Genomic DNA, 26,990 nt, shown 5'->3' on the forward strand with positions numbered 1-26,990 from the left:
TTCAGGTGAATAGAAGTGAAATTCAAACGTACCCTTCCTCACTTTCTGCTAGTCCATTTTGTGCTGCTGTTAGTGATGAGTTATTTTACCCCCTTTCCGTATTATTGTGAATGTAGACCACTCCCATTGCTTTTATGTGGAAATTCATTTTGTTCAATAATGTATAACACATCGAAATATGCCATGGTGGTAACTGTTAATGAGCATAATTAGTACTACTAAATGTCACCTGTGCCTAATTGTTAAATTGATTAGTGCTGAATAAAAATAACTGAAATACAACATAGGTCTGTATAAGAATCATCAATCATCAAAATCACACTCAAATATTGTTTGTAAATGCAAATAAAACAATTGTGATGTAGTTTCACACTGTTTGTGTGATTTTTTTCATTGTAGAAATGTAACTTATATCCAATATTTCTATCAAGTCTATGAAATTGAGGCTAATTTTCTTCAAGTGGAGAAAAGTGTAACTTGCTATGCTATTCATTTTCAAAGCGTACATCCTGTGGTTACCCATGTAGTGCATCGATCATAAAATGTTTCAGTTAACTAAATTTACAAAACCTTTGATAAGTTTATGATAGAATTCCTTATCTGAGTTACTGTACATTTCATTTCTTTCAGATGCTGGCCAATGTAGCTGCCAGCAGGGATAAGGTGAGTTTGGAGAATTACTTTCCTGCATTTCCTTTATTTAAAAAACTGTTTTTATCATTAACAAACACTGATATAATATTGTTTTTAATCATGAAATTCTAAAGTTGATTCAAAAAAGCATTTATTGATGAGGGAGTTTTTTTAAAAGGGATGTAAATCATTGGCCCTAAGGCGATTTGATTACAATTATTTGAGTAATGATTTGATGCATCAGTAATCTTCTTTATATATTTTTTTTCTGCCATGATTTGGTTTGATTATTTTCAGAACCTAAACTCATACCTCCTTTTCACAATAATGACAATGGGAACTGAATTATACATGATTAATGGAATTCAAAGAAAGTACAATCTCACATCATTGATTTTTATTGTTGTTATTAAATAGGAAGAACAAGATAGCGTAAATTGTCAAAAAGACCAACTACTGTACAGAAAAAAAACACATAAAGGAAGCTCTACCAGATTGGCTGCTTTCACTAAGGTTAAGTAGTGGTGTATACCAATGTGGAAATTTTGACCAGTATTAATAACCAATATAATATTTGTTTAATACCACCGATACTAATAACGATACTAAAACTAATCTCCGAGCCACATGCCAAGTGGGAGGGGAATGGAGTGGGGGTGGGGGGGGATGGTTGCCGGCAGTGAAACTTGCTATGGGGATGAGCGAGTTCAGGACTACCTGTATCTGAATCCAGAATGGGCACGGCTTAATATTGGATGTGGGCATGGTTTAACCTGGAAGTTTAACCTGGAGTTTTGTGGATATTCCCTTTTAATTTTATAATCCCTTAGACTTTCTCCTTCTCGGGCTCATTAATAACTGGTGTCAGGTGAGGGGAATATTGTGTAAAGTTAATGGTTATGTGGGAGGGACAGTATGAGTAGCAGCCAATGAGCATTGTTGTTTTTTTGAAGTCCAATGAGAAAGCGAAAAGAAATGCTGAAGACAGACAGGGATATCTGTCAATAGTGAGTAAATGACAGTTGCCTTCGGAAAGACATTATTTGTACTGGATACTCACCTGGATATTTGGCTCAATCCTACTTGCTGAGCTGTCCGCCCCAGATTAATATAATGACATGACATTGTTTCTTATTGTGTGGAAAATGAAAGCTCAATCTGCAGTCCAGATCTAATGATGAAACATGTCAGAGGTCGGTATAAGCTGTGAAGTCGACAAAATCCCTCATCCACTACTATGGAAACTGTCTGATTGTCCAATGCGATCATCTCTATTGTTGTAGTCGTTATGTTGGGTATGGTACAAAACCCACTTTTTTGTGGTAGCTTGTGAAGGGAACGTGGCATGCTCCTACCCTCTGTAGTGCCAGGGTCACTCTTTGGGCAAAGCGTTAGCAACCCTTTAGCCCCCCTTGCTAGGGGTTTATATGCATATGGGAAACTTTTCTTCTTGCTGCAATTGGTTGAAGTTTTAAATCGTTTTGGGGGGCAAAGTTTGGCTCAGCAGGGTAAGCCTGTGCCTGTGATCGGAAAGTCACAGATTTGAGCCCAGCCTGGTTAGAATAGTCATGTTTGTGGGCCGGCGAGCAAGGCCCTTAACCCATAGCTCCATGGGAGTCACTGCAGGTGACTGCCCCACGCAGCCAAGCTGCTACATGTGTCTGTGAATCACGGAGAGCAAGATGGGGTAGGCAAAAAGAGAACTTCCCCTCCAGGGATCAATAAAGTGCGGTTATTATTAAGGCTGCACTATACCTTCCCGTGGGAGCCCAGTTTAAAATAGGTTCCTAACACCTCTTTGCTGTTCATAAGAGGCGACGAATGGAGCAGTAATTTGCCACGAGATGTGATCCATGTCAGTGGAGGAAGATGATCCCTGAGAAATGCTGTGGTTCCTACAGTATAAATGCTGTACTTGTGATGGTGATCATATGGTCTCTTCAAGGGAATGCCCTGTGTAATCAAAGAAATGGAAATACGAAAAGATTGAGTGTATGAAAAACGTCGAGACTCAAGAACTGGTTGGGGTATTTACACCTTTTAACCTAACCAAAACTTTTGCCTCTGCACCAAAAAGTCAATGTGAGTGTGAGTGCTAGACAGACTTGACCTGGGTTACCAGAGATAAATCTTAATCAGTTGGTAGGAGTTCCTCTTATAAGACTAAACGATCTTAAACCCTGATTGACTCAGGCCATGCACAGACCAGACAGGCTCCAAATCATTTGGCAGATTAAATCCTGTCTAATACAAGAAGCAAAAAGAAAACACGCCTACAACAAAAGCAGGTCAGGATGATTGTTCAAAGACTCCACAATTAAGGGAAATTGGAATGAGTGATGTTACTTTACATAGCAGAGTCGTTCCCTAAAAGGGAATGCTAGGGGACAAGTGCCAATTTTACCCACTTGATTTGGTATCAAATATAAATTGCCCAGTGGAATGGTCATGGTTTTAGAGTCAATTTTGCTGAACTTCAGCAATTGACTAACATTTTAAATCCTTTTGCCCTCTGTCTCCAGGAAACGCACATGGTACCAAATAATTCAGTTTCTTTAAAAAAAAGTTTAGCAATTTTCAATAACTTTGGTCTGAACTGCATTTGTGCTGCAGGTGGTACAATGAATCTAATAAGAGGCTTAATTCATAGCTGCAATTCAGTTAACAGCAATTTACAGGTCACGGCAGTCTATCTCACCTTACATAAAGCCATCACAATCTGTTCTCTATATTCCACTTGATGTATCTGTAACTCACCAGGAGTTAGATAATCTTGTTAATAAGGTGGCATCCCATTTTATTCTTATGGATTTTATTCTTATGGCCATAATTTGCTATTGAGTAGATCAAATCACAATACGAAGAGTAAGTTAGTTGAAAAAAATGATTGATAATCATGATTTATGTTTGCTGAATGATGGATCTCATGCTTATTTACAGTATAGACCATGCATGGAACATAGGCAGCAGTGGATCTTCCTCTCTGCCAAGTTCAGTAACTACTTGAAATTTCTTGTAAAAGTGTGGGCAGATCTTTGTGGGAATGACCATTGATCAAAACCCACGAAGGAGAGGCTGAGAAACAGTACTTAGAGAGATGACAGCTGACAAAAGTAAACTGGTTTGCCTTCAAAACACTTTCTTATGAGCAGTTATGTACAGATCAAGATATTGAATGATATTCTAATTTCAATAGCCAATGAAATTGCCCCTAAAACATCAGTTAACTCAATAAGTAAGTTATCCTTCCTATGGTTCAATGATGGATACCAGAAGGCAATCCAGGCTTGGCAAGAAAGGATTTTCCTTAGACAACCAACAACTAAAAACCTCGCAAAGTACAAAATATGTGAGGCACAAGCTTGTAGGATTGTTAATGTAACCAAAAGGGAATGCTGAAGACACAATGGGCTCTATTTTATACCCCATGCAAAGTGGCACCAGGTGTGACGCAAGTGCCTTTTCTAGCATGAGACCAATGGAGTTTTCATTTTTCCATTTGGCGTCCACATTGGTTACATAGCAAATGCACTTGCGCCCATCTAAGGCTCTGTGGGTGTGTTGGTTTTAAAATGAGGGCGGAGCCAGGTGCTTTGTTGGTGCATTGCTATTTTGAGGTAGAGGAATGCAATTGCTCTTTTGATTAACAAAAACCTGGTCTAAAATCAATGGCTCAGTATTTCAGTGTTATTTAAAGGGTGCTTTATCACGATAGTAACATGCACCTTACATAGGCATGTGCACAGCACACATACACTGCTTGTTACACTTGAGGACATGTAGCAGCGCACAAGCATCAATTAGCTAATTAATAGAGGGACACCTGTATCCATGCACTCAGTTATCTGTGGTTCACCGTGGTCCCCCAAAAAAATTAAGAAAAGGTTCATAAGTTTCAAGCCACGTGCCAGCCGAATACAGGCTATAAACTCGGGAGAAATCCAGGTGCTGAGCAAGCAAGTGGCTTTATTTAAACCAAGGCAGACAGAAACAGAATCACAGGATCACAGAGCAGAAGGTCAGGTAATTTGGGGAAGTCAGTCCATGTCAGGGTGGTCTTGTTGGAAGGCAGACACCAGCACAGGATTGAGCAAGTCTGCCGTGGGTGGAGAACACAGAACGGGTTACTGTACCTGGGTGGGTGGAGAACACAGAACGGGTTACTGTACCTGGGTGTCAGTTTGCCTTGGCCTGAGAGATGGAGGTTTTGGGTCGACAGCCAGACTCACTGACCAGGATGGGAAATAGACCTAGAGTGGCAATGATGGTCAGCTTGATGTTTCAGCCAACAGGACAGTTTGTTCAGGCTCTAGTGGGTATGCTGCCACAACATCCATCCATCCATCCATCCATCATCTGCCGCTTGTCCGGGGTTCGGGTCGCGGGGGCAGCAGCTTCAGGAGAGGCACCCAGACCTCCCTCTCCCCAGCTACCTCCACCAGCTCCTCGGGGGGGACACCGAGGCGTTCCCAGGCCAGCCGAGAGATATAATCCCTCCAGCGAGTCCTGGGCCTGCCCCGGGGCCTCCTCCCTGTAGGACATGCACGGAAAACGGGATGCCTGGCTGGCTGCCACAACATAACACTTGTAAAACCCACTAGCAGAACCGAGCTGGGTATAGAGTCCCACCAATACAGGGGTGGCTGATAGCCTAGAACACTGGAACGGGTTAGTGTTAGGCTGGGGGATGGAGTTTTCTGTGCATACTCTACCCAGAGTAGGGTTAGGGTTAGGATTAGGCTGGGGGATAGAGTTTTCTGTGCATACTCTACCCAGAGTAGGTAGCGTGCCCAGTGAGTGGGATGGTTGGCATACAGCAGCTGAAGGGTCTTCGTCATCTCCTAATTTGTCCTCTCTCACCCTGTTAGTCTGAGGATGGTAGCTGGAGTGCAAAATGAGAGAGATGTTAAAACCATGAAAGACCCTCGCAGCAAACTGCTCCCCCGTGTCAGACGATGCCTTCTGAAACTAAATGACTCAAGTGAGGAGGCTCCAGTTCCATGGAGCGTGAGAAGGAGTATCAGCCTGCACACCTTCCAAAACGGATCAACCATGGGAAATACAACTGGTAGCCCATCATACCAGGGCCGGTGCCGAACCTCAAATTCCAGCCCGATCATTGCATTCAAACCGAAAGGAAAAACAGCAGTGCCGGGCTGATATATTTGGACCGGTGCTCATTTTTCTGACCATGAAAGATTACTGGGCCAGAGTTGGGATTGTGTGATGTCAGTAGGTGGGGCTTGAGCCATCAGAGGGGAAAGCAAAAGTTTACAAAGAAATGTGGATTAATAAAATGAAAAAGAGTACTGGAAGTGGAAAAGAGAACAAAGTAAAAGCGGTGCTGGCTGCCCTAAACACAAATATAATGGACTCCGCAGGTGACTAGAGCAGTGAACTCCATTGCTGCTTTGGAGGAATCGGGTAAGTTGTTATTGTCGTTACAGTCCTTCATTTTTATCTTCACTTTTGAAACAGGACCCCTCCCACAGCAACACACACACACTGATGTTATAGTTCTACCCTTTCAGCACCAAGTGCAGTGTGAATGCCAGATGGTTTTTGGTGGGGCCGATTTGAACTCCAGCCCAGCTCTGGCCGAGCACCAGCACCGGCTCCAGTGAGGGCTTGGTGTGAAAGAGGTATGTCAGTGTTGAAATCTAGAGCAAGATGGGACCATGGATGTTGAAGTATGGGAAGTGGCTGAAGGAGGCCCGCAGGTTTCTGGGTGTCAGCCTTGTGTTGGATGCTGGCCAGGCAAGAGAGCATGAACTCCTCCACTTCTTTCCTTTACTGGGCCATCAGTACCATCAAGCCTGAAGACACATGGTGGTGGAAACCTCAGGGTGGTAGCAGCTGATGGAAGTGTGCACCCAGTGTATGGTGGCCGAGTGAAGCGCAGAGGGGACACCTTATCTGCCCAACAGCTGGCAAGGTTGGGCTCATTGTGCCGGGCCTCTTGGATAGTGTCATCCAGGTCCCAAGTCACAGAACTTAGGAAACAGGATGCAGGTAAGATCAGGACATGCTCTTCACGCTTGACAGGAGGGGCGGACTGGTATGCCATCTGCCTTGATGTTCTTCATAACGGGGAGGTATGATACTTTGAACTCAAAGCGGGTGAAAAAGAGTACCCACTGGGCCTGTCCTGGATTGAGACATTTAGCAGATTTGAGATACTCCAAGTTGGGAGGGTCTGTAAATACCTCAAAGGCAAGATGAACCCTAGTTCCCCTCCACGGGGGTCAGATTGCTAAGGGTGCAACCTCCCACTCCCCACCTGGAATTGGGAAAACACAGTCCCCACTCGCAACTCAGAGATACCCACTAGCACGATGAAGGGCAGTTTTGGATCGGGTTGTTGAATGATTAGTGTGGAACAGAAGAGATTCTTGAGGCATCAGAGTGCTTCCTCTGCTTCTTGGTTCCAGCAGAAGGTGGTCCCTTGTCCTTGCAGCAGGGCATTGAGAGGGGAAGCCACCGAGCTGAATCTCAGGATGAACTGGTGATACAAATTTGCAAATTTGAGCTGATGCATTGGAGCTCCTTCACCGTGCAGGGCTGAGGCCAGTCCAGAACAGCTTTCACCTTCTCTTCATCCATTCCCACCCCCAGGGATGGATCTTGTAAGCGAGAAACTTGAAAGAGTTTGATGGAATTCACACTCCTCACCTATGATGAACAGATGATTTTTGTGGAGTCATTGCAACACCCTCCGAACATGCTGTATGTGTTCTTCGGGGAAGGAGGAATACACAAGGATATTGTCAATATAAATGATCTTGAACCTATTCATGTCAGCGAAGATCCCACTTGTGAAGGACTGGAAGATGGAAGGGCTGTTAGCAAACCCGTAAGGCATTACTAGATACTCAAACTGACCCATCTTGGTAATGGATTCATCTCAAGCTTGGATTTGGATCAGGTTGTAGGTGCTGCAGTGGTCGAGCTTGGTGAAGATCTGGATGTGCAATGGTGAATACCCACAATAATCTTAGATTTTTGTAAACAAATACATTTTTCTCATTACTTGTTTTGTTCGGTTACAAGATTAATATTCTTCATTGTAAAATGTGTGACAGTCACCTATGTTTTTCATTGTTCCTTCATCCTTTGAGGGGTATAAAAAGCATGATTTTCCTTGCTCTGTCATCCCTTCATGCATGATTTTTTTATTAATACAATTGTCTTTCGAGAATTAATCTTAAAATGTCAGAATCCCTTTCATTCCAGAGATTACTAAATAATAATGTCCAATGTATTTTATTATTACTGTATTGAGTGTCGGTACTTACTGTGCATTATTTATAAAGCATATGCATGTACATAAAAATTACATTATATATGGGGTCCGCAGATGGTTTGTTGTTATCTGCTTATGTCTTGGAACGTATCACCCGCAGATACTGAGGGGACTACTATAATTATTTTTTTGATTTATAAAGCTCAGGGTGATGTGGCAGAATTTTGCTGTTGCTGTAGATGGTCTGCACTCGCGTTCATTTTGTGCACAAGTAGATCCATTTTCTCTGTAAAGAAGCACTCTTTTCTACTACCTGGCAAATCCACAGTAACAATAGCAACTGGTCAAAGTAAAAGTACACCTGGCTCTTAAAGGGAATGGATTGGTTTATAGCATGTCACACCCCAAACACACTCACGGCTAATGTACAACCCTGGTGCTGCAATTATTTTTCTCCTGTTAAACTAGCAAAAGTGGATTTGCCATGCCCTAAAAAAACTTGCACCATGTGCATCAGACTGTGTGCTTTAGATCGTTAAAATAGCATGTTAAGTACTGTATAAGGACATGCCACTTATGACGAAGGAAGAAACAGCAGAGAAGTAGGCAGAAATATTTGAAAAGAACTCCGAACTGCTATTGAGAACTGCCTTCATGAAATTCAGGCTTTTCGAGGTCAACAGGAAAAAAGAATAATTAATTGCTCCTCTCAAAACTTGGAACCCTATAGCCAGCCTTTAACCATGATGGAGTCTTTATGGCCTTTAGAATAAATCAAATGATACTGCTGTTGGGCCAGACAAGATCTATCACCAGTTCCTAAAACATGTATCTCATATTGTTTTATCAGTCCTCTTTAAGTATTTTAACTGGTTTTTGGGAAATATTCCACTTTCTTGTCAGGAAGCGGTAATTGTAACTACTGCCCAATAGCCTTGACTAGCTGTCTATGTTAAACCATGGAAAGGATGGTTAATGATCATCTTGTCTGGTACCAGGAGATTAACCATCATCTCAGTGATTATCAGTGTGGTTTCAGGCAAGAAAGTAGCTAGCTTCATACTTCTGAACATCTCATCACCATGGAAATGTATGCGAATAAGGCTGTGGTTTTCTTTTTATTTGGAAAAGTCATACAATACAACTTGGAAGTACGGCATACTATTGACTTGGATCAATTGGGTCGGGGGCATTTGCTCATCTTCATTTCAACCTTTTAATCTAATAGGTAGATTAAGAGTTAAGGTATGTGATACCCTGTCAGGTTTACATAGACAAGAGTTAGAGTACCTCATGGAGGTATTTTATCAGTTATTCCTTTTTATATTAAAATGAATAGTGTGGCAAATGTGATTTGGACAAATGTAAAGTGCCTTGGTCTTATTTTTCCGAGTAGATTGTCTTTAATCCCACATATGAAGAATTTGAAGAAGAGGTGACAAAATGTTTTAAATATTCTAACTTGCCAAAAACAACATGGGGTGTACAAAAGTCTCCATTCTTATGCTTATGCAGAGTACTGATACCCTCAAAATTGGATTATGGGAGTACTGTTTATTGCTCAGCTTATACAAAAATGATTGGATACTGTTCATCATCGAGGCACATGTATTGTTTTTCGTAATTTTCCAAACATCTCCTGTTCAGAGCTTATATGTAGAAGCCAATGATCCCTTACTTGAGAACAGACGTCTGATATGATCTCTGCAACTCTCACATATGACTAAGCTATGGTTCAAGATATGCAGTGTGACCTGCTCTTCACCCAAAATGTATACAAGTCCAGGCCTTGGTTTATTCGTCTTTTGGGACTAAGGATCAGACCTCATCTAAAAAACCTAAATATTGTCCCAGGCATCCTGGACCAAACTCACCTGTAGCATCCCTCCCTTGGACCTAAAGAAACCGAACATCATCCTGAACCTACCAAAGAACAAAAAGTCGCATTCACCAAAACACTTATTGTAAGCATATTTGGAATATTAGGGTAAAGTTTCCATTCCATGTCCTAGTATACACAGATGGTTAAAAAACTGACGACTGTGTCTCTGATACGGTTGTGTTAAAAAACCTGCGTATTGACATTCATATACCAGAAGAGAGTTCAATTTTTACAGCTGAAGCCTGTGCCCTTCTGTTGGCACTTAACTATATTGAAAGTGAGCAACAGAAAGCCTCTTTAATTTTTAAGGACCCAAAATCCTGTCTTCAAGCACTGCAGCACTGAAAATAGATCACCCAGTGGGTTTAAAGATTTTAAGCAAGCTCGCTATCCTTGATGTAGGGAATTTCAGCATTTATTCCGGATGGATCTCAGGTCACTGTGGTGTGCCTGGTAATGAACAAACAGACATGGTTGCTAAGTAGGCACTACATTCAGACACATAGACATTTTTACTACCACTGTAAGAACCTCAAACCTCTACTGAATGGGTATGTAATGAAAATATGGTCAACTGAATGTGAAATTACTCCTGTTGGGGTAACAGTCAGGACCAGGTCATGTACACAAGGTGTCGTTCTGGGCATAACCGGGATGACCCGCATGTTTTTACTTACAGGTGACGATTTATGAAGTTTTCACCTTCTTGATTGTTCAGTCTGTTTTACAATCCATAAACTCTCACCATGAATACAGCCCCAGTTGCTGGCATGGCATTAAAAGCCAACATGACTAACTGTCCTTAGCTCTGTGCTGCTAACTTTGCATATTGATAAAGTTTAAATATGATCCAAAATTGAAACATCGGGCCGATATTGGATTGATATATATATTTTTTAAAACAAATATCGTTCGATACAATAACTGATATGTCATGCATTTCTAAGGCTTACTTTTTAAATAACTAGCTAGTTAGCTACTTCTGAGTCTGGATCATAACTACCATAGCTGGTAAAAGCAATTGACTTTACAGTATGTGCTACAAAATAGAGACATTTCCCAAAAGCATCGTAGGACAAAGATTATCTTAGCCATCAGAAAGAGTATTCTGTACAACATAACGAGGGTGAGTTTCCCAAAAGCATTGTAGCACAAAGATCGTCAAAGCACTTCCTGTATATATACTAATGAGACTTTCCCTGTCATCCTACATATTGGAAGTTTGCATGCTGGAACTGCAACTTTGCATGTCTACCTGTAGCATGTGAGTGCGCAAGCATGCGACCCTAGCATAGGAGTATCTTTAAGGACGATTTTGCTCCTAAAATTCAATTCTAACCGATTTTGAATTTACAGATTGGTGCAATTGAATTGCTACCATAATAATCGATTCATCACAATGCATTGATGCATCTTTACATTCCTAAAATGAAGCATTATATGTTTCTTGTGTTAGCTTAAAATGCAATAACGTGCATCATGATGCTGTAAGATGGGCATGCCCATTGTCTCAGGAAATTGTGCTTTGCATATTGTATGAAGTTAATGCCAATTCATTCTATAATTAAAATATTAACCGCCCAATATTGTGCTATGACAACACGAGCGGGGGAGCTAAAAAATGAGTATTGATTTATGTCCTGTTGCTGATATCAAGCATCCATTATTACAGTAATAAACTTTGTGGAAATGCAATCCATATCTGTTTTAATAGCTTTTTAATTTGGGTTTGATATTATTTGTTCATGACTTAAAATGTATCAGTACCTTCAGATTTGAAAGGAAGAAGTGAATAATTAATTTGATTTAAAAAGCATAATTATTTAATGGTCCTTCATGGGAGATGGGCTGTAACCGTTCTCCCCTTTCTCCTCTGCTGTAATCATGCAAGGCGGAGGACACTGTCATTAATGTTTCTGGATGAACTTTAGTATCCTGGTTATTTGTTATTACGGAGCTGCATCAGATACAAAAACACTATGCAAATTGGATGGCATTGAACTCGGAGGTTCCTCACCCATTTATCATGTGAACGAGTTAATTGGGTAATTCATCTCCCCGGTTCTGTACGGAGGCACCATTTTCCCTTCCCGTTGCTGGCTGTGGGGGGAAATTGCCTTCAATTAGATTTCTACAGTACTCCAGAGAAAGATGCTGCTGGGGAAAAACTGGCAAAATGCTCTCATTTTCTGTCCCTGAGGCAGAAGGGGGTGATGTTAAGCAACATTAGTGTATGAGAAGGTTCGTCAGGGTGTCTTTCTCGTAAATTTACATACCGCTTAATGTGGTCTCAAAGTATAACGGTATTTGTCGCGAAACATTTAAAGAAAAAAAACCTTTTTAAGCAGAAGTGTATAAAAAATGTTATTAATGAACATAAGTTTCATGTAGAAGAATTTGGAATGATTTACATATGCAGGAAAGTGTACTGGTGGCTAGTTTTACCCGGCCTTGTTTTATTGGCTACAGCATTTTAAAACGTCTCCTGCATTTTTGAGTCTAAACAGACTCCACCCACCACAACAATGACATTCAGTATCAGGTAGGCTAAAGATTTAGTATGAAAATAACTGATTGTCCAAAATTTGTGGTAATCATCTTATTGTTATAATCTACTATAAAGTAAGAATGCAGTTAATGACAGATTTAATGTCCTGTTATTTGGAAGCTCTGCATTTTACTCCTTGGTGTTGATGATGACATGAGAAGGTGATATCTATGATTAGGCGGTTTTGTTTCCTTTGTGTAACAATCATGAAATCTCACAACTACCTGAGATGCATTCCATTGGTGCTTTTAGGCATTTCACACTCATCATCACCTACTTGTGTACCCAAACTTTTCTGTGACTCCTTCTGTACACTCCTCTGTGCTATTTGTAGTTTACAGTGCACCAATTTTCAGCTTGGTTTAAGATTTATATGGGCAGACCTTTTTTTGTTTATAAAGTTCCATTTATAGCTATGGATGGAAGCCTGCATGTTTTTATCCTGAAATCTCTCTTGATACCAAGCCTAAAGGCTGCCCCAGAATGATAATAGTTCTGAATTACAGACTCTCAAGCTGTTCATGTAACAACCACTTTCTTGTGAGTAGAGATCGTGCTCGATATGCCACAGATGCCCTTCTCACCAGACTCCAGCCCCGTGGAACTTTTGTGGGATTAGCTGCTATGATATATGGCATCTATGGCTTTAGAGACCAATGAACAGCCACATCTTTTTTTCTTCCCTCCACTGGGCCGGGCAAGATGAGTAGGGTAACTCTTCATGCGCGTCCACTGGTAGCAAGAAACACCACTAGCCTGTGACTTGCCCAGGTTGTCTTGACAACAACAACCAGGTAAAAGTGCTATTTTCTGTGCTATGTAAAAGCAGAGCTTCTTAGATGGCATTTTCTTTTAATTTCACTTTTTTCCTGCAGAAGAATGAGGCCATAATCCCATTGGAGTGCAACCGGTTTTGCAATTTTGCTTCTTCCGTTCAACGCTTTTGCCACAGAGCCAGCAGGAGTGCATCTGTGTGCCCTTTTTTTTAATTTCAGACTTTTATTACTGTTGGGGTTTGGCATTTTTAATATATGAACTCATTCCACTTTAATTATAGCCATTACAGGGCATTAACTTCCTGTCCTATTGTGAGCCAAGTGCCACTGTTTAATCAATATGAACATTGTAATGTGTTTGCAATGACTTTTCCAGCCCTATATGTTAGTGCTCTAACAAACTCCTTTCTGTCACCAACTGAACCACATAAACAGATATTTATGGCATTAGAATTCTTCCTTCTGCCTATTTCTACACTTGCAGTGCATATTTATTGTCATTCATATTTAGATAACTTCTTTGTGGGGGGAAAAATGTGCATTTGTGCAAACAGTGTATGTCTACCCTGACATACATCTTGATTCCCAAATTTAAATGGCTGTTGCAGCACAGACTAACTTAAACTGTCTCGTTCTTTTTGTGCTTTATCAGTCTCAGCTGGGAATAGTTGGCTGCATTGCCCTTTTAATTCATCTTGTATTCAGGGTCTCTGTCATATAATTAGGTCATTGCAGTAAGGAAAGCTGCCCTGTCCTTTGACTGTCACATTAAGGACAGGCGAAATACAGGTTTCTTTTGTTTTACAGTCAGTCTTGCCCCTAGTTTACTGAAAACAAACATACAATTGATTTAAATGCCAAACCAGATGGACAGCAATGTAGAGCTTTTAATTAAGGATTTGTTTTGTAACTGTGAGTAAAATCATCGGAGCTTGCGTAACTATATCTGTCATGACTCATACTCAGTACTTACTGGTTAAAACTATTTATTAGCCATTATAAACAAGATCTGGGACCAAACACCCCAACCTGGACCATCTTTCCATCACAGCCGGTCTTCTGCCCTCTCACCCCTGAAACCAACAGTCCCAGCACTACTGGAAATGGAAAACCAGGACAAAAATACAAAAACAGGACACCAGTGGCAGAGCAGACCAGCTGTGGAATGTCAACCACTTGGGACCATGAATCTGGAAACAAGAAACCAGCTAACCAGAACCAGAATCCCAAAATTAGATGTTAGTCAACAAGGACCATGACCCCCAAGCCACCCAAACCACCAAGTACCTGGTGACAACTGAGAAACACAAAGGGAACTGACCTCGTCCAGCTATCCCCACAAAAACAAACCTCTGACTAGGATCAAACAGCCCTATGCTCCAATACCAATGACAATAACTGAGCAACACTCCCTGCTCTGCTTACAAAAGATCAGGCTCCAGTTGCCGCTGGCCCAGACCAGGCTCAACTACCTGATTAGTAGATCATTGACAGGTGTGACAATATGAAGTGAGAAATTGTATTACAGTTAAAGGGGGTTCAGGTATATTCCGTGAAATCAGACTTACTTGGCTGTTATGGAGTTCCTTTAATTTGTGTGAAATGATGTAACGCATTTTTTAAATTATCCATCCATCCATTAACATCCACTTATCCGGGGTTCGGGTTGCAGGGGGAGCAGCTTCGGGAGAGATACCCAGACCTCCCTCTCCCCAGCTACCTCTACCAGCTCCTCAGGGAGGACGCCAAGGCGTTCCCAGGCCAGCCGAGAGATATAATCCCTCCAGCGAGTCCTGGGTCTGCCCCGGGGCCTCCTCCCTGTAGGACATGCACGGAAAACCTCTCCGGGTAGCCGCCCAGGAGGCATCCGTGCCAGGTGTCCAAACCACCTCAACTGGCTCCTTTCATTTTTTAAATTATTGATCATATTAGGCTTATTGTGTGACAGTACTTGGGTCCTCCTTATTTATGTACACCTGGAAAAAATCAGCATTATTTATTTGTATTTCCGGTTGCAGTCCAGGGCTGTCTGTCTAAACACAAAATCACCAGGAAACATGTTTTTGTGAACAACTGCACTCATATGAACGGCACTGATTACTTACTTTAGTAGTGGAGAGAGGAGTGCAAGATGTGTTGTACGGAAGATATCGGTGTGTGATAAACTTTCTGTGCACATGGCTTCAGTAAAGGGACCGAAACACATGGAGTAATGATATCAGAAAGGATTAAGAGATGCACAGCTATACAAGGCAATGAGGGAAGGGAGAAGGTTTAGAGAAGAGGGTGATACTTAGCATTGGAAAAGCATTCTCTGCTGATAAAACTGAGTTGTATAGCAGAATACTAAATAAAGCCTTATCAGAATATCTAATCACACAGCAACATAGTGGGAAGCCACGTGTTCAGTAGCTTGGAGGTTTCGAAACTACTTACTTTCCTGCAAAGGATATTAAATTTCACATTAATCCCTTTGATAAATTATGGTTTCTGAACTGGATAAATATTATTTTGGAATTTTGTTTGTCACCAGTCACTGCCCAAGTTTTCCATCTATCAAGATGGAGGTTATGCATTGGGAAGGGAGTTGTAAGACAAAAAAATGTGAGTTTTTTCCATTATGGGGAAAACAATTGTATAATATTCACAGTCAGTCTTTAATGTTTATGTTATATGTAAAACAGAAGGGCTACTGTGGCACAAATGAGATAATTTTGCTGATGACCACGGGAGCCCTGTTGCATATGGGGGCTATGTATCTGCAGGCCAGTTAGGGTGCCCATGTTGCATATGGGGCTATGTATCTGCAGGCCAGTTAGGGTGCCCATGTTGCATATGGGGCTATGTATCTGCAGGCCAGTTAGGGTGCCCATGTTGCATATGGGGCTATGTATCTGCAGGCCAGTTAGGGTGCCCATGTTGCCCCCTACCATCGTAAGCGACTACAGTGTGCATGCAAGTGTCAGAAATGGAGGCAAGAACAGCAGCACACCATGCACTGTGTGTCATGAAACATTATTCCCATGATCACAATCAAAATTATTTGCCATTTGTGCTACAGTAGCCCTTCTGTTGGTTTGTACTACATGGGATTCACATCTTGCATTGATCTTGGCTTCTCAACACCCTGTTAGCAGTTCATAGTTTTCTGTCACAAAATTTTATCAGTTCCAGTTTATAACACAAACAATGCCACAGAAAAGTTTAAACAAGCTCCACTGAATAGTTTTTGAGTTATCGTCTTAGCAAGAATGTGTCTGAGGCAGCAGCAGCGGCAGATTTGTCCCAAAATCATATGTGTTTCCTGGAACAAAATAACAGCATACATACTAATTAAACTGTACATATGTATTTATCACAGATGTGGATATTCTCATATATCTAGAAAACTGTTTTAAAGGAATGTAACCTACATATTGCACTAGCATTTGGTACATTTGAATGCCTTTGGGATTGTGAGACTTTTGAGAAACGAATAGAAAGGAACTCAAGGCATGACAGGAATTCACGCATGTGAATTAACAGGCACAATCTCGGTAAGCAAGGACAAGCTGAGAGAGAGGCCTTTTTAATGTCTTGAAAGCGACAGTCTTACATTTTACCCATAATTACTTTAAATCCATCTGAATATGAAAGTGTTTTTTGTTTTGCATTGTTAACCGCCCTCCTTCCCCAGGGATTCATTCACAAGCATTTACATGCCAACATACACAAAAAGTTGAAATCACATAAATGCCTTTTAAAACTGAATGTAGCATGCCATTAGATGCCTTAATGGCTTTATAGACTTGCCATCAGTTTCTAGCCTGGTATTTCATGTGTAACATTCAATTTTGCCAGCAGAAATCTGCTATAAAGGTTGGTTTGCATAAATTGTGCAGGGTAGCTAATCCGATCTTTTCTGGAAAACATTGACCAAGACCAAACTCTGAGCAGACTTTCCTGCATTTGTTATATAGCTCCTGATCTCAGTAGTTCTGAGTTAGTTCACTGTCAGAGTATTTAGTGTTTGTGGGAGTTTCATTGCAGGTTTCAACTGGTAAAGAATTAAGGAAAAGGCCACAGATTATCCAGCCACTAAGAATCGCTTTCAGTTGATTTCAGTTGTCAGCAATGATTGTGACTGCAAAGGAAAATCATACGTGTATATAAATAACATGACCCTCAAAGTAATGATACCATAAGTTCTAGGTCCAGAGTGAATATAACTGTAAACACAAACTGTCCCATAATATTTACGTTATCATAGTTTGGAACTGAACAGCTATATTTTAACAATTCATGTAACACATGGATTGTTATAAACATTTTGTACATCTTTAAAAAAAGATGCCTGAATGCTCACAGAATGCTTGCAGTTTAATGCAATTCATTTTTCCATCTTCATCCATCGTTAGGAGATTTGAATAATGACCAGGGTACAAGCAGACAAACAGCGTTTGCTCAGTAATCACAGCTTTGGATTACTGAAGAGAGATGATTTTGGGATATGATAAGATGTCCTAGGGTAGTCTGGAATTATTTTGGGCACATCCCGCAGGGTGGAGACCGAGGCGGAGGCCCGCGACCTGCTAAACGGATTACATCTCTGAGCTGATTTGCAAACTCTTGGGAAGGTCTGTTTTGCCCTATTTGACATGCATACAGTATATGGGTCACCAACATAACATTTGGATGGTCTTATATTCTTATTTTTCTATATTCTGGCAGTTTATGGTATTAAATGAATAGAATGAAACAAAGATATTGTAATCTTCATATCCCTGCATTTATTCTGCAAAGATATTTTCATGATATGTGTTTATTTTGCATACAGGAATTGTCTACACCTCTCCTGTAGACTCAAAATCAGCCATGGCAAAGAATCTGCACTTGTTTACATTATATTTTGAGACAAAGCAGGCGGCCATGCTCTTTGTTTAACTTCTCCAAGTCTTAACATTGAAACATGTCCCAGCAGTCATTTGGTATGCAGAGTGTCGGCTTTCACAGAACTGAATTAATAAAATGGCCACAAAGACCTTGGAGTACCTACAAAGCTCGATCACTGATTAGATACTGCCTTCACTCTGACAGGCCCTTGAAAGTCCATCCTGCTGTGAAAAACTAATTTTCGGCACAGGAAGTTCATTAAATAAGAAATCTGCATATCACTTCTTTTTAACACGGGCACGAGTATTGGCAATATATTTTTTGATTTGTATATACATACTTAACCTCTCTTGATATAATGTTTTAATGTCTCTAGCAAATATGTGACTATGATGGTAGTTTGTAAGTATAACAGCTCCTGAATTGGCTGGTTTAAAAACGATAACAATAATAATCACAATATAATTCCCCTCTATATCAATATAACAAATTCAATATAATTTAACACCCAGTGTATCTCTGGTGAAATTTTGCATCACAATGAAATGATGAAATGAAGTTCCTTTCCCTGTGACGGCTTGTCAGGACTGGCAGTGGAGCACAAGCACAGACACAGGCGTAGGACTGGCAGTGGAGCACAAGCACAGACACAGGCGTAGGACTGGCAGTGGAGCACAAGCACAGACACAGGCGTAGGACTGGCAGTGGAGCACAGACACAGGCGTAGGACTGGCAGTGGAGCACAAGCACAGACACAGGCGTAGGACTGGCAGTGGAGCACAGACACAGGCGTAGGACTGGCAGTGGAGCACAAGCACAGACACAGGCGTAGGACTGGCAGTGGAGCACAAGCACAGACACAGGCGTAGAAACACAAGTGGAGGATTTATTGAAAAGATAAGAAAATGCAGTAGAGCAGGCACACAGACAAAAGACGACAGCCAAAACAACAGGACAACTTTCCGGGAGAGCAGGTAAATCCAAAACAACCCGTCCAATAAGAGTAATCCAGCAAAATCCCAAACGAAAGTCCACAGTAATATTCAGTTTTCGAGAAATTCACAGAGTAATAATCCACAGAGAATTCAGAAATGCCAGGAAGAATGCGAGTGGCGTTGTTTAGTGATGCTGACTGAAATGATCTGTTTGACTTCTACCGCTGATTTACAGCCTTTAAATGGGTAAAAAAATAATGATATTTGACATATATCGTTATATCAACTGATATGCCAATTTTTATAGTGATAACATTTTTGGCCATAGTCATAGTCAGAAGTACAAAAATAAATCGTATCAGTGAATGTAATGTACGGACACAAAATTGCAGAGATGGTAGGCATATATGATTGTATCTAATTTTTTCTCTTTGAATATATCGAAGCATCACTGTTGTGTTGATGTTCCCCCAATATTTCTAAGTGGTTTAAGGCATATGAAGAATTTTTAAGCCACTGACTGATTCCGCTCCCACAATGATTACCTCACCTAGTGATCTGTGTGCGACCTTGAGCGACTCTGCTGAATGTGAAGGGTTTGTCACAGGTGTGACCTCTATAGAATACAGTGAGTCTGTTGCAGCCAACACAGTCACACACTAAGGAAATTTAGAGATCAATTCATCAGAATTGCATGTCTTTGGCCTGTGTAAGGAAACTGGTGTACTCATGCAGTGTTGAGAGGAATCGAACATCCCTGTGAAGTGACTGTTGGTTGCTGTAAATGTCAATGAAATAATAACAGTTCACCTAAACTGCTTATTTTTGTGAGTGCCAAAGTACCCAGAGGATACCTATGAAAGCCACACTGTCTTTTTTTAGTCTTCAGTCAGCATATTATTTACCTATTGCTTTTATCTAAGACTGACTTGTCTGTAATAAACTATTTATTTTGGGTACATCCATCTCTGTCTTGATGCATTGAGTGAAATATTACCTAAGTGACCCACTGCCATAATATATCTAATAGAGCCTCCAGCCCCTATTACTGAGAGTAACATGGTTATCAGCAACAAGAAAACGAGCCTAAAAGCTTCTGTTGGCCACATATCGCTGTGGAGATATTGGGCTTGTTCGGTAACTATTTCATAATACTTTCAATGATCAAGACATGAAAGCTTTAATGTACATTAATAGCAAACAATATATTTATATTCCTGAGCAATACATAAGTTCAAAAAGCATTTTAATGCTTTATCATGTATGATATGCCATGCCCATTATACACATTCATAACGCATTTGTAAACTGCATGTAAATTTGGATTAAAGCTTCATTAAGCATTTATAATATCTTTAATGAGCAATATTGCTCCTGTTGCATTTCTTTCGAAGCAAATTTATGATTGCTTCATGGTACAAGCATTTCTATGATGATTATTTTGCTGAAAATGGTTTACTTGAATGTTTTTGTTGTATCTACACTCACCTAAAGGATTATTAGGAACACCATACTAATACGGTGTTTGACCCCCTTTCGCCTTCAGAACTGCCTTAATTCTACATGCCATTGATTCAACAAGGTGCTGAAATCATTCTTTAGAAATGTTGGCCCATATTGATAGGATAGCATCTTGCAGTTGATGGAGATTTGTGGGATGCACATCCAGGGCATGAAGCTCCCGTTCCACCACATCCCAAAGATGCTCTATTGGGTTGAGATCTGGTGACTGTGGGGGCCATTTTAGTACAGTGAACTCATTGTCATGTTCAAGAAACTAATTTGAAATGATTCGAGCTTTGTGACATGGTGCATTATCCTGCTGGAAGTAGCCATCAGAGGATGGGTACATGGTGGTCATAAAGGGATGGACATGGTCAGAAACAATGCTCAGGTAGGCCGTGGCATTTAAACGATGCCCAATTGGCACTAAGGGGCCTAAAGTGTGCCAAGAAAACATCCCCCACACCATTACACCACCACCAGCAGCCTGCACAGTGGTAACAAGGCATGATGGATCCATGTTCTCATTCTGTTTACACCAAATTCTGACTCTACCATTTGAATGTCTCAACAGAAATCGAGACTCATCAGACCAGGCAACATTTTTCCAGTCTTCAACTGCCCAATTTTGGTGAGCTCGTGCAAATTGTAGCCTCTTTTTCCTATTTGTAGTGGAGATGAGTGGTACCCGGTGGGGTCTTCTGCTGTTGTAGCCCATCCGCCTCAAGGTTGTGCGTGTTGTGGCTTCACAAATGCTTTGCTGCATACCTCGGTTGTAACGAGTGGTTATTTCAGTCAAAGTTGCTCTTCTATCAGCTTGAATCAGTCGGCCCATTCTCCTCTGACCTCTAGCATCAACAAGGCATTTTCGCCCACAGGACTGCCGCATACTGGATGTTTTTCCCTTTGCACACCATTCTTTGTAAACCATAGAAATGGTTGTGCGTGAAAATCCCATTAACTGAGCAGATTGTGAAATACTCAGACCGGCCCGTCTGGCACCAACAACCATGCCACGCTCAAAATTGCTTAAATCACCTTTCTTTCCCATTCTGACATTCAGTTTGGAGTTCAGGAGATTGTCTTGACCAGGACCACACCCCTAAATGCATTGAAGCAACTGCCATGTGATTGGTTGATTAGATAATTGCAGTAATGAGGATTTGAACAGGTGTTCCTAATAATCCTTTAGGTGAGTGTACAGTATACAGGTGGTTTCAGTCTGAAAATTTTAACCACCATCTCAGAGCTATTAGTTTAATTCCTCCTAAAAGAGCTTGATGGTCCGAATGGCTCCCTCTCCTTTATACATTTCGTATGTTCTTATGTTCCTTTCCCCAGATAAACATCATAGTGTGTTGATGGGTAAATGACTTCATTTAATTATATTAACTATATATTTTTCACTGTGCACTTATAAAGCTATATAAATGGCAACATTCTAGAACTGTTCCTATGCCCTCCTGTGCAGTTTTAGTAGTAGTTTGTTACATTGAGTCTTTACACAATAATTGATATGAAAATATTTAATAGGCACAATACTAAGAAAATAGAGCATAACATTCAGTACACCATTTCAGTTATTGGATTTAATGCCTCAAAGCATTTGGCACATTGTAACATCAAGCCTTTTTTTAACTACTGTAGCCGAGTAGTAGGCTATACACTGCTTTCAAATGTTTTATGTATTGATATATAAACCTTTTCAGCCCATGTCCCCACTTTAATAATGCCAAAACACTTTGAGGCAAATGCTAGTTCAGTGAAGTAGGCAATTGCGATCCTCTCTTTGACTGGAAAAGGATGGAAAATAATAGGTAACAACTCAGCTCTGAGATGAAGATGAAGCCTCACGCCACTTCACTAGAAGTCAGGTGCAGTCTGAAAAGCAGTATCTTTGCATTGTCAGCCTGACTCATAATATTGAAGTTTACAGAAATTTGACCAGAGAAATTTAAGAGTCTTGTTTCAGAACCAATTGTCATTCTATAAAATGTTTATAAACACTCATATCTTCATACTATCCACTGCCTAAAGCATGCAGCCTGGCCGCAGTTGGGCTCTGTCTTTTCCTGCCTGTTCTATTAAAGGCTGGACTTCTGACCCTTAATCATCAGAGGTGATCCCACACAAGTTTAATGTGTCTGAGAAACAATATCTCATAAGCGACTAGCTTCCCCTGATCTGTGAGTGGGGTTTCGGCCTCTGCCCTGTCTGCAGTGTTTGCATGTTCTGCCTATGTTCTCAGGATATTCTGGTTCCTTCCCAAAATATAAAGACACATGTTCCATATGTGCATGTCATCTCTCTGTGCTGGATAGCTGTTTCTACCCATATGCCCTATGCTTTCGAGGACAGACTCTGAGTCACATTGACCCGTAATAAACGTGTTATTACTGAGATTTGATGAACGATTGGAATATTCTGTGCGTTTAGATTCAGATGTGTTTACATAATTTTGTTAGTGTATGTTCTATATTATTGCTTGTAATGTTAGTTTATTCTAACATCTATCTATCTATCTTTCATCTATCTGTCATCTTTTTAAGAGATCACTTTAAGACCACCCACTCACATATTCATACTGAGGTGCTATCAGATTATAAGGGTGTCCCTCAGGGTTTGGTGTTGGGCCTGTTCTAATTTTCCATATACATAAATCACTTGGGGGAGAATGTCCTTAATTCAGCTTTCCATTTCTGCTGATGATATTGTTATATATTGCATTCCATCTACCGTTAATAAGGCCTTTGAGTATCTACAAAATGCTTTTAATAGAGTGCTAGCTCAGCTGAAATAACTTCCCTGCCATCAGCTTTTATGTCCCAGAAACAGAACATGTATGGGTTAAGTTTGCTGTATTTGCTACTTATGTCTGTCCCTAAAGCTCGGACAGGCGTTTATGTTTCCTGCACCTGCCATTTGGCCTGGAAGATGAACTTAAACTCAAGGATTTGGTCGCTTTAAAGCCATTGTAAGTTCAATAGAATCGATGGGATGCCAGTCAGTTAGAAGACACACATATAATCATCCCCTGTAGGCAGTTTAGAGACACCAGTCTACCTGAACCATGTCTTTAGACTGTCAGAGAAAAGCAGAGTACCTGGAGATATCCACACCAACAAAGGCAGAACTTGCAAATGTGTCTGCTCCCAGATTCATTTATCATTATGGAAAATATGTTTTTCTTTAGTCTAGCTATCAGCAGCTTTATTCAGTGCTTTTTTTTCCATGTTCTTGGCTTGTTTTCTAAATGCCATTTTAAAGGAGACTCAATAAATAATAATCTTATTTAACTGTAGGAACAAAACTATTTCAAACTGTCAGAGGCAATTTTAAAATAATGGATACCTTAACTGCAAAAATTACATTGTGTTCATCTTATTTCGCCTTATTTTATGGCGACTGAGACTTCAACAGGATGATGGGTTATTACTCATATTGCTCAATTGAATCTATGTCTGGTGTCAGAACAAGTTAAAAAAGATGGTAGAGAAATGGCATAACAATTCACCCCTGGATTATAGCTTCATAGTGTGATGTGTTGATGTAGTTCGAGGTTCTTAGTTAAGGGAATATTGTGGTGTTAAGTTTTTGTAGTGTGTAAGCTATATGGTGTTCAGCTGTGTTGGGGCTACAGTATATTTGCATTTTTGGTGGTGCTGAAAAAATACTTTTCTCTGAGATCACATGTTTTTTTTTAGCTTTTTTACCCAGTGGTCATAACTTATCATGGAGCTCAAGACCTACTGCAACAATCCATGATGGAACACACCACCTGATGCCCAATTTAGGGTGAAATGCTACAGTATATATTATTTGATGGGAATCCGGATGTACAGTAGCATAAGCTACAGCACACACAGGCATCACAAATATAGCTACTGTGGTTAAAGTAAAAATTGCAATATCAACAGTATTAAATTGTATTTACCATTAAAACGCATATAAGCATATAGGAAACAGGAGACTGAATTACATGACCCAGCAATGCCGTTAGAACCATTTTGGCAAAACTCTGTCTGAAAGAGCAGACTAGATGTAGCACATTGTTAGGAAAAGGTTCCGATACCATATAAAAATAGTTTTAGTATTGTTAAATATTCTAGTAGGACATATTCCCTAAAATTTCATGACAACCCTTTCTTTTATGGGGACCTTGTCAGAGATCTACTGCAACAGAACATCTTTCCGTGCAGCAAATGTCAGGATATTGTACAGCCTATACTCAACAGCATCAGTGAAATATCTCTGAAAAATATCTGTGAGGTTAGGTATCTTCTGACATCAAAAATATACTCCTGAGTTATAAGAAACATCCCCCCACCTATTGCACTGATTGAATTCCCTTTGTGTAGTCCATATCCCAGCTAAATCTTTTATCTGCAAGTATATTCCAGAACAGCTGAAAAGGTATTTAGGAATTGTGAAATCTACCTAACGGTTTTATTTTAAATATCAATCCATCTGGACAAAGGTGAAACTTATCCTGGCTTTGCGTGTATTAATTGTTTTGTGGTGCTTGCAATGTGACAATTAATGTTTGATAAATGATAGGTTATGGTTTTAGAGCACATTGTGTTTCATGCACGAGCCCATTCGTCTCTCACATCTGACAGAGCCAGACTGTTGTATCACACAGCATTAGCACTATTATTTGCTCCTCTGTTTGCTATTCTGTAAATGATAAAGCTTTATTTATAATAAACCACGAGTATCCAAACCATGCACTGTTACCATGGAGCTGTTTTAAGCTTTTATATCTAGATAAATGATCGCATAGATGTGTAAATGTTTTAGAATTTTCAGCAAGGTGCACATGTATTGATATCGACAACAGTTTGCTAATCCCTGGTAATGATGTGGTAATTAAGTATTACTGAATTAAAATATGAACTAACTTGTGACCCTAAGGATCTAATTTGACCCCAGAAGGCTGCTCCTTGTATTTTATTCGGGAAAATGATTCCCCAGGACTATAGTATACAGTTAGCAATCATGGACAAAAATAAAAAAAACTTTTATCATGGATCTTCTAGGGCACATTTGCATTTGACATAATTGTAAATCCATCCGTCCATCCATCCATCCATCCATTCGTCCACCCATCCATCATCTTTTATCTGGTTACCTCGCTCAGTGATCCTTTGGCGCCCGGAGCCTATCCCAGGCAGCTTAGGGCACACGGCTGTGGAACACCCTGCACAGGATACCACTACATACTCTACTGACAATGCAGAATTTGTAGATCTTAATTTTTTTATTTTACTTGGATAATGTCTTTCAATCAGTTCGGTATGTATGGGTGTATCCATGGATTAAAAATGATGTCACTTTCAGTTGTACAACCTTTTGCTATTGTACATTACTCATCTCATGAGCATACGGGAAATTCTACATATTAAGGTCGATATCCCATTTCATTTCACCAATAAATCAGCCAGACACCTGATCCTTCTTTGCATTGGTTCAAATAATCTCTGCTGTGTAAGATAACTGCCATTAAATCAAAGAATGGAATTTAAAGTTACTTGATCTCTGTATGTACACAGTCTTGGCAGATTGCTTTGACCAGAACTGCTACATTGTGTTTTTTTCCCATCACAATGCAGGATTGCTGATATCTTTTTTGCCTTTTAACATTGAATTTTCCTTTTCATATGAATGTATTATGGGGAGACTTCCCATATCTAGTCCACAGCAAAAGTAACAGTTTATAAAGAAGATATCCTCCAATTTAATCCATATCTGATACATTGATATCATCATGATCTTGCACTTACGAAAATGATCTGGCCGTAAATGCATGCCATCTCCTAATTATCAAGTATGAAGGAACATATTTGAAATAAGGTTCGTAAAAGAAACTGGGTCTAGCTGCTCATCACGACTCGTGCACATTGTTTAACCCAAGACCTGCGTCTTGGGAAAACACTTGTGCTCTCATATGATGGTACAAAAGGATGCCCACTCATTTCAGCCATATCATGGCTGCAGCCTCTCCCCCTTCCGTTGTTCCTCAATCTGTCATTAAGCAGCCCCAGGCCTTCATATCAGAAACAAATCCTGTCTTCAGTACCTCAGAGGTTTAAAGTAATAGACAGGTGCTTTGAGGGGAAGAATGTGGGAAAATATGTTCAGCGAGTTTTAGGTTTAGATGGAGGCTATGATGCCCGCAGGGCTGTGAGAGGTCCTCTGAGAGCAAGTCGAGACAACCAGTAGGGGGACCTAACCCCTGCTGAATAGACCTTCATGGAGCTTCGCCTGTATTGTGCCAGCTTGGTGTGAAGGTTGTAGCGTGTTATTAATTCAACTGCAATACTTACGTATTCTAGGTACCAGTTTTGGGGGAAATGTCTTTGGTGGAACTCAGCACTCAGTAGACGAACATCACCCAATTCTAGCCTTTCTAGGAGTTTGTGACACAGTCCACTTTAATAGCGTAATGCTGCAGAATTTTATTCTTAGAAAATATAAATCATCAAAAAAACATTTTATTCATGTTGAATATGGAAGGTGGGACTTCATACATGCAATGCAAGGTTTCAAGACAACCGGCATGTTGGAATTTGGATGTTGCCAGCAGCATTCAGCTGTA

General features: G+C 40.4%; 1 protein-coding gene across 10 annotated transcripts in view; it reads left to right on the forward strand.

Moving 5' to 3' along the window:
* Nucleotides 1-26,990, forward strand: part of LOC111850867 (RNA binding protein fox-1 homolog 1) — a 446,550-nt gene that overhangs the window by 52,030 nt on the left and 367,530 nt on the right. For all 10 annotated transcript variants that reach the window (XR_011991797.1, XM_072712494.1, XM_072712498.1 and 7 more), the window contains exon 2: nucleotides 631-663. Coding sequence is in view for 9 of the 10 variants with exons in the window: in XM_072712494.1 (XP_072568595.1) it covers nucleotides 631-663 (33 nt within the window). In the remaining variant the exon portion in view is untranslated. The remainder of the gene's footprint in view (nucleotides 1-630; nucleotides 664-26,990) is intronic.

Source organism: Paramormyrops kingsleyae, chromosome 5 (genome assembly GCF_048594095.1).
Source record: "Paramormyrops kingsleyae isolate MSU_618 chromosome 5, PKINGS_0.4, whole genome shotgun sequence".
Taxonomy (NCBI): Eukaryota; Metazoa; Chordata; class Actinopteri; order Osteoglossiformes; family Mormyridae; genus Paramormyrops; species Paramormyrops kingsleyae.